We start from the raw sequence: 12,079 nt of genomic DNA on the forward strand, positions 1-12,079 counted from the left end.
TTCCATTTTCATAGTGGGCGGTGTGGCCCAAAAGACTGACCTGGTGAAGGCTCAGGTCCCAGCTGTTTATCTCAAGTTAAATATCAAATTATATAACTTCTCAGGAAGTTGTATAATTTGAAAGAACAAACAACTGAACTAAAACAAAATTTGGTTGTAAATCTTTATTAATAGAAACACATTCTTTCTGAAGGACTAAAATTCAGTAGTGTAAGATCCATGACAGCTTGCACTAGGTACCACAGTTTCACTGATGAATACATACGGATTTCATAACAGAGGTTTAAATGCCCAGAGAAGAAATCAAAGTATGAAAGTGATCCTTGCTGTTCTGTTACTCAGCTAATTCAACCCTTTCACATACTTCAAACATAGGTACAGTGTGTGTTAAGTGAAATATTGTGTAAATAGTGCTCAACTCTCCTGAGTAAAGTAGGCTGTGCTTCTCCCAAAGAGAAGTTGTATCACGCCTCTTGTTGACAGAACACAATTTGTGAAATGCAGCGTGGAGCTTGTACTGCTTCTATGTTAGTCTCATAACACTATTTCATTTACAGTAACAAGCACTGGGTCCATATCACAAACCTTCTGCAGTTTGTTACTTTTAATATATATAAAATAATTTTCTGGAGGGTTCATATTGTTTTGCAATAGAAAAAGATAAATAGTAACATGGCACTAAGCTAATCTCAGCTTGTGTCTGTCCTGGATTGCTGGCATTGCTCTGCAGTGCCTGAGGCAGTGGCAGTTGGGAAACAACCTGTTCATAACCACAGTGCAGTTTGAACTAAACTTGCTGTACCTTTCTAAGCTGAGTTAAGGAGGCCAGAGGAATCTGGGATCAGCTACAGGAGGCTCAGTGTGAAGAAGGACATGCTGAAATAAAGTCAGCTGAACCAGAGGTTTCCAGGTGAGCCAGCAGATGACCTGAAATGTGGGGGGGAGCTTCTCTTTAGTGGTGGTGGTTAAAGCAAGCAAAGAGAAAAGGGTCCTTCAAACCTGCGTGGGACCTCCCTTACTAAGATTTGATATTTATTTATAAGTTTATTTGACCCCCCTGTTCCATCCCCCCAGGAGCCAGTCAACCACACACACCAACTTCTCTGCTGCACCCCTAAATGCAGGTAGAAGAGTGACTTTGCTGCCCTGCTGAAGGCTGTAAATACAGGAGCCACAGCCCTGGCAGGATGGATCAGAGGGGCCCCATGTCCCATGAGAATTCCCCATTCTCCCTTTGCATGGGTTGGATGGAGTTCTGTTGGATTCACATGCCAGGGGAATGCTGGTACCTATGTTCCCTTGTTTTGTTACATTTCAGTGCTTGCTCTACCAACCAGGGAAGCATTTCTGCCCTCAGTGGCAGCTTCCTTTCCCTAATGACTGGACAGGATGTGTTGCTACAGGAATACACATTGCTATGGTCCACACAGAGCTCCTATTCTGTCAAGGCTTAACTAGAAACAGACTAAGTTGTAGCATTTAAATCAGCATTAACTACTTCCAGTTTTAATTCTGTACCATCAATAATGCTGCAGAAGAAAAGGGGGGTTATATACTGAGCAAGTTTATCCCAGTGGCTGATAAACACCCAAACACTGCACAGTGGCCTCAGACTGTGCCTCCTCCTGCCATCAGGATGCCTCCCAGGAACAGCACAGGCCAGCAAAGAGCATATCCCACATCAGAAGCCCTATCTGCATGCAATATTGAAAGAGCAAATCTCCAATTAAAAGATAAACACTATTTCTAGTTAGTGCTGCTCCACTGATTATAAGCATATCATATGCAGATAATAGGATTTCTTTCTAATATGCTGGTTGACAGGATACACGTTTAAATGTTCAATGGTAAATGCCATGCATAGATGATGGAAAGGGAACAAAATCCAATATAAGGGAATGTTACCTGAATTCACTATGAAATCATGAAATCTAGCGTGGTCATTTCATTTTACAAAATTCTTGCATTACAGTGGGTAAAACCGTAAGAATTAGAGGCTTATCTTGTCCCCAAGTGAGATAAGAAATCATTGCAGTCCTGCTTCACTTCATCTTTCTCTTCTTTGGTCCAAGGTGCTGTTTCCTTTGCTTGTAGAGGTAACGGTAGTTTACAAATACCCCTGGGAAAGAATGAAGTGTTTAGGTAGGACATCACTGCGTCTTTTTATGCTAAATGGCTGTACCAGATCTAAAGGAAAAATAACAGAACGCAACTAACCCAACCACCACACAACAAAATAAATTATTTAGGGGTGTGTGTAGCAGTGAAAGCTAATGCAAGTATTGTCTGGCTGGCTGAGGCAGGAGTTGCTGCACAGGTTGTTTGGCAAAGAGCTGCTTAGAAGGTTTGTTTGTCACCTTTAACATGAAGTTGTGACACCAGCTGTGCAGAGCTAAGGAGGATGAACCAGGTATTTCAGAGTGAAACTCAATTGAAGGGTGGCTTTAAGCAATGTCTGTGAGCAGGAGAAATCTAGTGAAAGTTCAGTTTAAAATTCTGGATTAGATTGTGGTGAGTTGTGGATACCCAGCATGAGTGTGGGTACCAGGAATTTAAATTGTGTTTACAAATTAACACCAGAATCCAACAATGTCTCAAGCAGGTTTTCTTCTTTAAATTACTATTAAAAGAAAGTTCTATATTGTTTCCTGGGAAAACATGAAATCATGTTGCATTTGTGATTATATTGCAACATTTAACTAAATTACTTTAATTTGAAATTATGTTTAGATTGCCACTACATAATTCTAAAGCTCAAATACCTCCTAAAAGGTGAAACTAAGTATACTATGGTTATAAATGCATGTAAAAATTATTTCTTTAACCCAAGTTTATGCTGCTAATTTGTTACCAAGATCACCTTTTTCTCATTAGGGGTGTGTTCCCCTCAATCACTGACAAATTTACATGAACAATCCACAAGGATAACACTTAATCTCAAGCAATTTTGTGTTGCCATGGTCCCCAAGATGCAGGGATTTCATTTTCTTTGACAAATCAAGTTATTCAGGGGAAACTTTTTATTTCAATATTGAGAAATAGAATTAAATACTTACCTAAAAACAAGGCTATAAGATATATTTGAAGCACAAATGGAAACTGGATTGTGACATTCAGTGGATTTGGCAATCCCAGGCTAAATTTCCCTGTTTCACTGAAGATTGGAATGGATTGAACAATACAGACAGCTGAAAGCAGAAGGCCACCATCATTACCAAGTACAGATAAAATGTATAATTACCCAGCCCACACCAACTATTTCAGCATAGTCCCTTCTAATTTGCCAGTGCTGATTAATGACAGCAATTTTGAAGGTGTTGAACATGCAGGAGGCTGGGAATCACCTGCCTGAGGGGGTGCAGCAGGGAACCTTCCTGGTGAGACTCTGTTCTCAGGCACAGCTGCAGCGCCAGGGCCTGTGCCAGCAGGACTTGCCATCCAGAAATACCCCCAGCAATGAAACAGGCACACTCCTCCCCCTGCTTGGTGTTGGGCAATGCCCAAAGCTCCTCCTGGCTCACAGACACGGGTTTGCAACACAGGAATAAGCCCCTGCCTGTCCTCTGCAGTCATTTACAAGAAATATCAAGACCTGGGAGCTGGTGTGAACCCAGGCCAGGCTGAGCAAGTCAGGCCCAGCAGACAAAGCTTTGGTTCAGCAGAGGGAAGTGAGCACTGGCCTCCTGTGCAGCTTGTTCTTATTCCATTTCTTCGTGCAACCCATCATTGCCTTTACTTCCCCCTCCAGGAAGAGTCTTTCCTCCAAAAGGAAGATTTACATCAAATTGAAAATAATATCTGATTCAGTATGAAAGACAAAATGCTTATATTCAGTTCACCTCAAAGCAAATCTATTTATCTGTTGCTCTATTTTACTATTTTAAGTCCAGCTGCCAAAAAAAAGAAATTGAGCTATTTTCCCAGCCTTGAATTCATTATTTAGTAAACTGTTTTAAGGAGATACCTTCTGCCAAGCCCCCTAAGGGGTAGAGAGGGATCCAGGCAGTGTAACGGAGCCAGGTGAGTGGTTTCCATTCAATTCCAATGCAGGAAAGCATGTAATAGGGATACCTACAGTGTGAGGAGAAACAAACACTTTAAAATGGTAACTACTACGAGAATTGGTCTTGTGTATCTACACTGTGTGCTCAACACAATTCCCAAATGACACCAGAATATTCAAGGCATTGTCCCTGTGGATGATGATGGACACAGAGTTACTGGGCAGCTTACAGAGCTCAGGCCATTCTGAACACAGGCATGAAGGCAACTGCCTGGCTGCCTAATAAAACCTTCAAAATTACTTTGGTTCAAAGATAAAGGCCTCATTTAACAATGGAAATTCAAAGCATCAAAGAAATAAACAACAGGGCAGTATCACTTCCAGACTCCAGCCTTGCCTCAGCTTTTGGCAGATGAAGGAAGGCTGTGAACAGTCCATGACTCAAGGGCCCTCTAGGGCCAACTCTTCCAAAAAATACAAAGATCAAAATCTTCTTTCTTGGGAACAACCACTTTGTTCTGTGCACACTTGGTAGGAGGAAAATCCCACCAACCTGAACAGCTCAATGATACTCCAGAAATAAAATATGAAGAACACCACAGGTTTGCTCTGCATTTCCTCCAAGGTTCCAAGGATAACAAACAAAACGAAGTTTCTTCCAAATATCTATTAAAGAAAAACATATTAAGGAACATTTACTCTTCATCAGAAGGAAGGGCAAGTCCTTGCTGACAGAAACACAAGATATCTACTCCTCACACTTCTGAGCATACAACTAACTCACAGCTGAGCTGTGACCTACTTCTTACAAGTAAGAATCTTGCCCTGTATTTAGGTCCAATCCAAGGGATCCAGTCTCAAATCAGCCATCTAATTTTTATGCACAACAACCACAACCAGGATAAAAAGGGCACTGGCACCAAATCAAAATCATGTACTTTTATCAGCTTCTTGCTTTTGCCGTCCTGCACTCCCTTACCCAGGTGATGGAAGGAGACAGACAGCCTGTCACAGCCAAGGCATGGGTTCCTGCCTTGTGAATAAGAAATCCTCTAGTGCAGTGCCAGGAGGTTGCATCACTTATTTTAGGAGAGTCTCAACACTTGTGTAAAATAAACATTTACTTTTAAACATAAGTGCAAGGAGAAGAATTTAGAAATACAACCTGCACTATAGAAGGGATCAGCGGTGATTTGACCAGTCCTATTAGTGAATTCATGATCTCCATTAATGCCAGGGTCTGACAGAAATACATCATATCAGAAATGGTGTGAAATGTGTCATAGAAGGAATCTGTAAGACACAGAAAACCAAGCATTTTAGAACAAATGAATTTCCATGCTCAGGAAGCCGGTGCAGCAGCACAGCTTGTGATAACAGGATTCTAGCTGTTTTTGAGAAAAACATGATGAATAATTACATAAGTTCTTTACAGGCCTTATCTTGAACTCACAGCAGCTGGGGCAGAAACACTGCTCCATTTCACACACAGAAGGATCAAGAGCTATTTCAGTAATTGCTTTACAAAAATGGCAATAGTGCTGTACCTCAACAGAATGGATTGTTCTTGCTACAAAAACAAAATATTCTGTCCAGATCATTTTCAAAAACATTAACATTGCAGTCAGCGAGACATTTTGCTTCAGCTGATTTTGTTAGAAGTGATCCTGGCAGAGCACAAGTATCATTCACAGAGTACACAGCTGTGACTTACAAGGGGACAGTATTTTCCTGCCCTTGACACTTTGATGACCTTTGAAAGGCTTTCATTGTGCTCTTTGGCATTGCACTTGTGGTTTAGTTCCTAAAGATATCTCCCTTTAGATTTTGCCATTTAAAAGGTCTTAAAAACAACACTGAAAATCAACTCAAACCCTCCAATATAAATAAAATAGTGTTCATTACTTGCCTTTTCCTAAGATGAACAGTCGTACTGTCATGTTCACAAAAATCCAAGAGAATCCCAAAAACTGTACAAGATTATACATGACTAGGTATCCCTTCTTCAGGTGTTTGAAAGCTAAAATCAATAATAAACACATTAGGTGAGCAGAGTACAATGCTAACAGAGCTGCATACCAGGATTTCTGAGAGTAAAGCTTATAAGGAAAAGGGAAGTTATTGATTGTGATAAAAGCACTGTTGGGTGCACTGGGGGTTCTGCTTTTGCCATTATCTGCCAGAACTCCAGAACTTGCTAGTCAGATTTTTGACATTCCTTGGAAACTTCAGTCCATTTTTATTAAATTTCTAATAGCTCACAAAACAAACATCCCCCTCCAAGACACCAAGCCACTCAAAACTCCTTAAGAGTCAAGGTTCACAAAGTGTGAACAAACTTCCTAAATCCCACTTTACCCATTAAAAATATGCAGTTACTTACGGTCTTTTGGGACTCTGGATTCTATTTTCATTTTGTTAATCTTTTCTTCTTCCTTAAGATGAAGGATAAGGTTTTAAAGACTTACTGTAATTAGCAAGTGATTTGTTAACTATACTACTGCAAAGCTGGTGGGTTTAAAACTCAGCCAAGCACCCAGTAGCTAGAAGGTTTAAATTTTCACCAGCATAAACCAGAACATTCATCATCCAGAAATTATAGTACAGTAAAAGCCAGAGGGTGTTAACCAGTTATCCTGCCCTCACCATGTGGTTTGTTCTAGTAATTAGATGCTTTTGCTGAAAGAGCCTCGGCTCTCTCTGTTAATTCTCAGTTATGACTGTGCTGTGTCTTACATGATCCACCAGCAACCTGAGGAGAACAAAGAACATCCAGCCCAGGTTCTCTGCCTGCCTCTCCCAAAGCTCCTGGGCCTTGGCACTGCAGTGCCCCTCTCTGCTCCCTGCTAAGCTCATGGCTGCAGAGGGGAACAGGGCAGTGTTTTTGCAAAAAGGATTTGCAGGAACGTGGTCTGTTCAAGCCTTTTCCAAGTCCATCTTGCACCTCCCCACTCAGTAAGCTGCTCAAGCTCACCAGATGGTGGGAATGCACGAGCAGGGCCAGCCAGGGGCTCAGGAAAGCCTCAGCAATCCCTGCTTCCCACACAGACAATGTCCAGGACTCTCTCCTTTGGGCTCCACATGGCAGAGTGACATGATCCTCTGTGGATCAGCACACTGGGCAAGGGGCACATGCAAGGAGCCAGCACACAGCCTCCAGTTCCAATTCTAACCAGAAACGTGCGTATTTCCAAATCCCCACTTACAATTTGAACCACTTAACTAAAAAAGCTGGTATTGAATGGTGGGTGCTGCTGCCTACTACCTGTTCCCAACAAACCTCTCCTGTAGAAAAGCACGTTGGGTTAACATTCAGGCAGGGCAGTCAGATCCCCACACAACACTCACCACAGCTGGTCAGCGAGAGAGGCAAGAAAGGCTCCTTTCTGCAAGGGTTTATTCCAGCAGAGTGTATCACATGTGGCTGAAGGGAACCCGGTGAGAAAGAGGGCAGCCACTAGCGCAGGCAGCTTAAGAAGGGGAAGGGGTGGGGGGCGGAGATAAGGGCAGGGCAAAGGGGGTTGTTCTCCTTAGCCACCAGTGGTACCAAGCCAGTGAGGGGACAGGCAAAGGGGAAACCAGGGGAAGTCCACGTGGGAGTCTGTCTTTTCCTCCCAGGAGGACTAGTCTATGGTTAGAGGAGAGAGTTCATGGGATGCTACACTTAACCAACTCTATATAGAACAGCAATAACAATCAACATGCCAGGAACTCCTGGTAAATGAAGAATGCAGGTTCAGGCACAGGAGAACAGCTGCCCTTACTTTGTAAGTGGCAGCACAAGCTCCAGGTGCCCACAGGACTCACCTTTTCCTTCAGCTCCATCTCAGCATCCGACTCGTCCAACCAGCGGTCGAAATCGGGCGCCAGGAAGAGCGGGCGCTTCTCCTGCTTGGTCAGCCTCTCCCACCAGTTACTCTCTTTCTTCTGCACAGTGATGTTCACCTGCCTCTGGGTCATCCTGCACACAGGCTGGGGGCAGACACATCAGCAAAAGTCCAATGAAACAAGCTCTGAGGCTGAGTTGGTAGCCAAGCTCCCCTTATCAAGGAGGCAGGGATGACACAACTGTGGTGGCACAAATGTCTCTCTGCCAACCAAGACATGGAAGCAAAGGGCAGTCCAGTTGAAGATGGCAGCTGTGATAGCTGCACGACTTGATGAGCAGCCTGCCCATATCACAGCACCACTGCATCCCACCACAGAGCTAGCAGAGACCCCAGTGCCAGCCTTCTTAGACAGACCCCTGATCTTGGCTTTACACCTTCTTGCACTTAGTACTGTGAGCCACCCACCTCCTATAGCCAGCAGTAAAAATAACACTGCCAGCAGCCACAGGTACTTGTCTAAACAGGGGACCCCAGGTGACCCCTGCTGCACCGAGAGAAGGAGCTAAGAGCCTTAGGGAATTCCTGGACACAAGGTGAGCTGACAGAGCAAGCAGTGTGCTCACTGCCACCCCACAAGGCCTCTCCACCTGCACAATGGCAGCCCAGAACCTCTCCATCCTTACAGTCCATAGCATTGTCACCTTGGAGCCCATGGCACTGTCACCTTGGAGCCCTTCTGACCACTGAGGCTGCTCCACATGGCACTGCCTGTCAGACCAGCTGAAACTGCTGCACAAGCTGCACTCCTAACTGAGCATGTTACAGCAGCTCTGCTCTGTCAAGGCTGCCTGGATGCTCCTCACACATCTGAAGGCTGCTGCTGTAATTTACAGCTACTACACCTCATCCTTGCCTGCCACAGGCTCCATTTCTCACTGCTGGCACCAGCAAGGGGAACTCATGCTGCACATCAAAACTAAAGGAGAAAAACCTGGACTGTGATGCTGCCTGGTCCTGACCATCTGTAGTTACAGAGTTCAGTCTGTTCTCCAGTCCCTCCACAGTGACTCAGAGTGACAACTTTTGGAAGGAGGCTGCTCTGCAGAGACAAGGACTTGCCTTCCAGGCCTGGCTCACAGCAGAGCCTGTGTCTGCCAGCACAGGAGACAGGCACAGGCAGAGACAGGCACCTCTCCCACACTGTGGGCCAGGCAGATGATAAGGCAGTGACCAGACCCTGGAACCAAGAGCTGTTCACTGTCTGCCACTCCACACCTGGCAGGAGCCACACCAGAAACATGCCTGCTGACAGAGCCTGGAAATTTCCCCTCTGATGGTCTCCTTCCCTTCTCCCTCCCTGCTGAAGAGCAGAGGTGAACGGTGGCTCCCAGTCTGACTGGAGCTATCCCAAACTCAGCCAGGAATAAGCAGCACAAATCCTGCCCCAGGAGCAAAGCCCAAGTTCTCCTGTGCCCCAGGCTCTGAGAGTGGGGACAGACTTCACAGCCACCTGTGAGTAACACAGAGGGACAGCTCCTCCCACTCACACTGCAACAGGGATTAAGGAAAGACTTCTCCAGCAGGAACCACAACATACCACAGCCTAAGAAATCTGCTCAAGCCAGAAACAAATTCTCCTGACTTTCTTCTTTTGTCCAGCTACAAAAGAAGCCATGAAACATCATACTAACTGCACAGTGTTCCCCTGAGCTCCAGTCAAGGTTACATCAGACAACACATTGCCAGATTCTCCCACTTTAAATCCTTAAAAAAACTTTAAACTGCTGTGGAACAAGTGACAAGCAAGTGCTTACTCAAGCTGGTCCATGCAAGCAGCAGCTCCAGTGAGGTGATTTGCATTAAAACAAGACAATGGCACACAGGACTGCCACAAAGCTGGCTGTTACTGAGTTAACAGAAAAATTTGAACAGTACAGTGGGAACTTTGTGCACAGCCATTTCCCTTTCAAGTTCTTCAAAATTTATTTTTTCTTTGCAAGAACTAGAGAAGTAAAAATACCTACCTTAGGCTCGACTGGCTCAAGGAATTCGATCTCAAATTCATATATGTTGTCTCCTTTGGCACCGTGACCCTGGGCTAAAAGACAAGAATTGACAGTCAGTGTGGTTCCACACACTCCACCTGCAAAGGATGCTTTGTACACAGAAATATTCAGCACTTACTCACAGCACTTTCTTCGTGCTTTCCTCAGAGGCAAGAGGAAACCACACAATTACAGGGAAGACACCAAAACCTTGCTTGGAGGGGCAGATGCAGGAGTCAGCAGCTAAAGCTGCTGCAAGTCTGCACCACGCTGCAAAAGGGTCCCTGCTGCAGGAAGCCAGCATGTCAAATTCCCAAAAGAGGGGATCAAAAGGCTGCTCAGGGATAACTCAAATCCAGCAGAAAATCTCCTGCTGGGGGATCCAGCCTCTGCACAACAGAGCACCCAGAGAGATGGGTGCTGCTGGGTGAGTAGGAGGGTGATATGGGGAGTCCCTCCCAGCAGCAGAAGGGCACTTATCAGGGTTTGTTATCTCCCACATTGATCCTGTCCCCAGAAAGGCTCCAAAACTGCACACTGTGTACAATTCCCACCCTTCCACGCTGTAAACTGATCCCAAGGAGAACATGATGTGCAACACCCGCCTATCAAATGGCCTGGCTGTGGCTCACCGAGGAGGCAGCAGCTCCTAATGAGACATCTTAAAAAATTCTGTCCAGCTGCAAAAAAAACATCTTTCAGGGCAAGATCTGCTTTAGTTTCCAAATGGAGCACTAGTTCCTGATGTGGAGGCTTGATAAGAATTGCACACAAGGTCTTTGTGAAAGGAAAAATTACTGTGAGTTATCTCCAGGGTTTGGCTGGCCCAGGATGGGAAGGATATATGGAAATTCCACTGGTATTTAAATATGGGGAGGTTGGGGTTTTCTTGTTAGATAAGATAGGGCCTGTTGTGGTTACCAGGGCTGGAACACAGAGGGCTGTGGGTGGGAATGTGGCAGATCTGGACATGCCCAGCACAGTGGCTCCTGCCACTGATGGGGACCAGGCACCCCGCCATGGGGACAAGTGGGACAGCCCTGGGGTGGGGGCCAGGCTGAGACCCCCCGATGGAGCCCCTACCTCTGAAGTGCAGGACATTATCGGTGATGGTGATGTCCGGGTTCTGCGGAGGGAGAACATGCATTAGGTGACAGCTCACGGGGTCAGTGCACCCACCCGGGGGGTCCCCACAGCCCAGCCCGGACCGCCGAGCCCGCAGCCGCTGTCCCCGCGGGGATCCGCAGGTCAGCCACCCTGGGGGTCCCGCAGGTGCTCCCCGCCCGCAGGTGATTCCCCCGCAGGTGAGCCCTTCCAGGTGTCCCGCAGGGGATTTCCCCCGCAGGTGAGCCCTTCCAGGTGTCCCGCAGGTGATTTCCCCGCAGGTGAGCCCTTCCAGGTGTCCCGCAGGGGATTTCCCCGCAGGTGAGCCCTTCCAGGTGTCCCGCAGGTGATTCCCCCGCAGGTGATTTCCCCCGCAGGTGAGCCCTTCCAGGTGTCCCGCAGGTGATTTCCCCCGGGGTCCCCCAGGTGAGTCTCCCCCCTCACCCAGTTCCCCACAGGTGTCCCCGCCCGGCGTCCCCCAAGTGTCACCCCCGGGGTGTCCGCCGACGTCCCCTCGCGGGTGTCCCCAGGTCAGTATGCCCCCCGCAGGTGAGTTCCCCCGGTGTCCCCCGGTGTCCCCGGGTGTCGCGGCCGTACCCGGACGTCGCTGAGGTCCACTCGCAGGAAGAGCTCGCGGTGCCGCTGTGCCCAGTGCACGTGCGGCCGCAGGCTGGGCCCCGCCATCGTCCCGGCCCGCACCGGCCCGCGGCGCCCCCGCGCCTGCGCACTCCGACCCCCGCCGGGAGGGCCCCGCGCCTGCGCGCGCCGCGGGGGGCGGGCGGGGCCGCCATGGCCGGGAGCCCTCAGGGGTTCCGGGCCCTTCTCGGTGGGAGTCACTGAGCCACAGCGTCTGCTGGGCTGGCAAAACCCTCCCGGATCCGGTCTGACCGTTCCCCAGCACTGCCGAGGCCACCGGTAGCCATGCTCGCATTTACGCGGCTTTGAAATCCCTTCAGGATGGGGACTCCACTGTTGTCCCGGGTAGCCTGTGCCACAGGCTGTTCAACAGCGCTTTCTGTGAAGAAATTTTCACTGATATCCAAACTAAACCTCTCCTGGCACAACTTAAGCGTATTTCCCTTGTCCTGTAGCGTGTT

At 47.2% G+C, this 12,079-nt stretch overlaps 1 protein-coding gene across 1 annotated transcript; it reads right to left on the reverse strand.

The window, feature by feature from the left end:
* Positions 1–149: 149 nt before the first annotated feature.
* HACD3 (3-hydroxyacyl-CoA dehydratase 3) lies at positions 150–11,707 on the reverse strand. Its single transcript, XM_059482028.1, has 11 exons — positions 11,580–11,707; positions 10,962–11,004; positions 9,858–9,931; positions 7,811–7,975; positions 6,387–6,438; positions 5,913–6,023; positions 5,169–5,296; positions 4,557–4,669; positions 3,965–4,071; positions 3,057–3,188; positions 150–2,119 (listed from the first exon to the last, which is right to left on the reverse strand). Exons 1-11 carry the CDS (start codon positions 11,664–11,666, stop codon positions 2,043–2,045), a joined length of 1,089 nt encoding a protein of 362 aa, XP_059338011.1. The 5' UTR covers positions 11,667–11,707; the 3' UTR covers positions 150–2,042.
* Positions 11,708–12,079: the final 372 nt, after the last annotated feature.

The sequence above is a fragment of the Ammospiza nelsoni genome, chromosome 14 (genome assembly GCF_027579445.1).
Source record: "Ammospiza nelsoni isolate bAmmNel1 chromosome 14, bAmmNel1.pri, whole genome shotgun sequence".
Lineage (NCBI taxonomy): Eukaryota > Metazoa > Chordata > Aves > Passeriformes > Passerellidae > Ammospiza > Ammospiza nelsoni.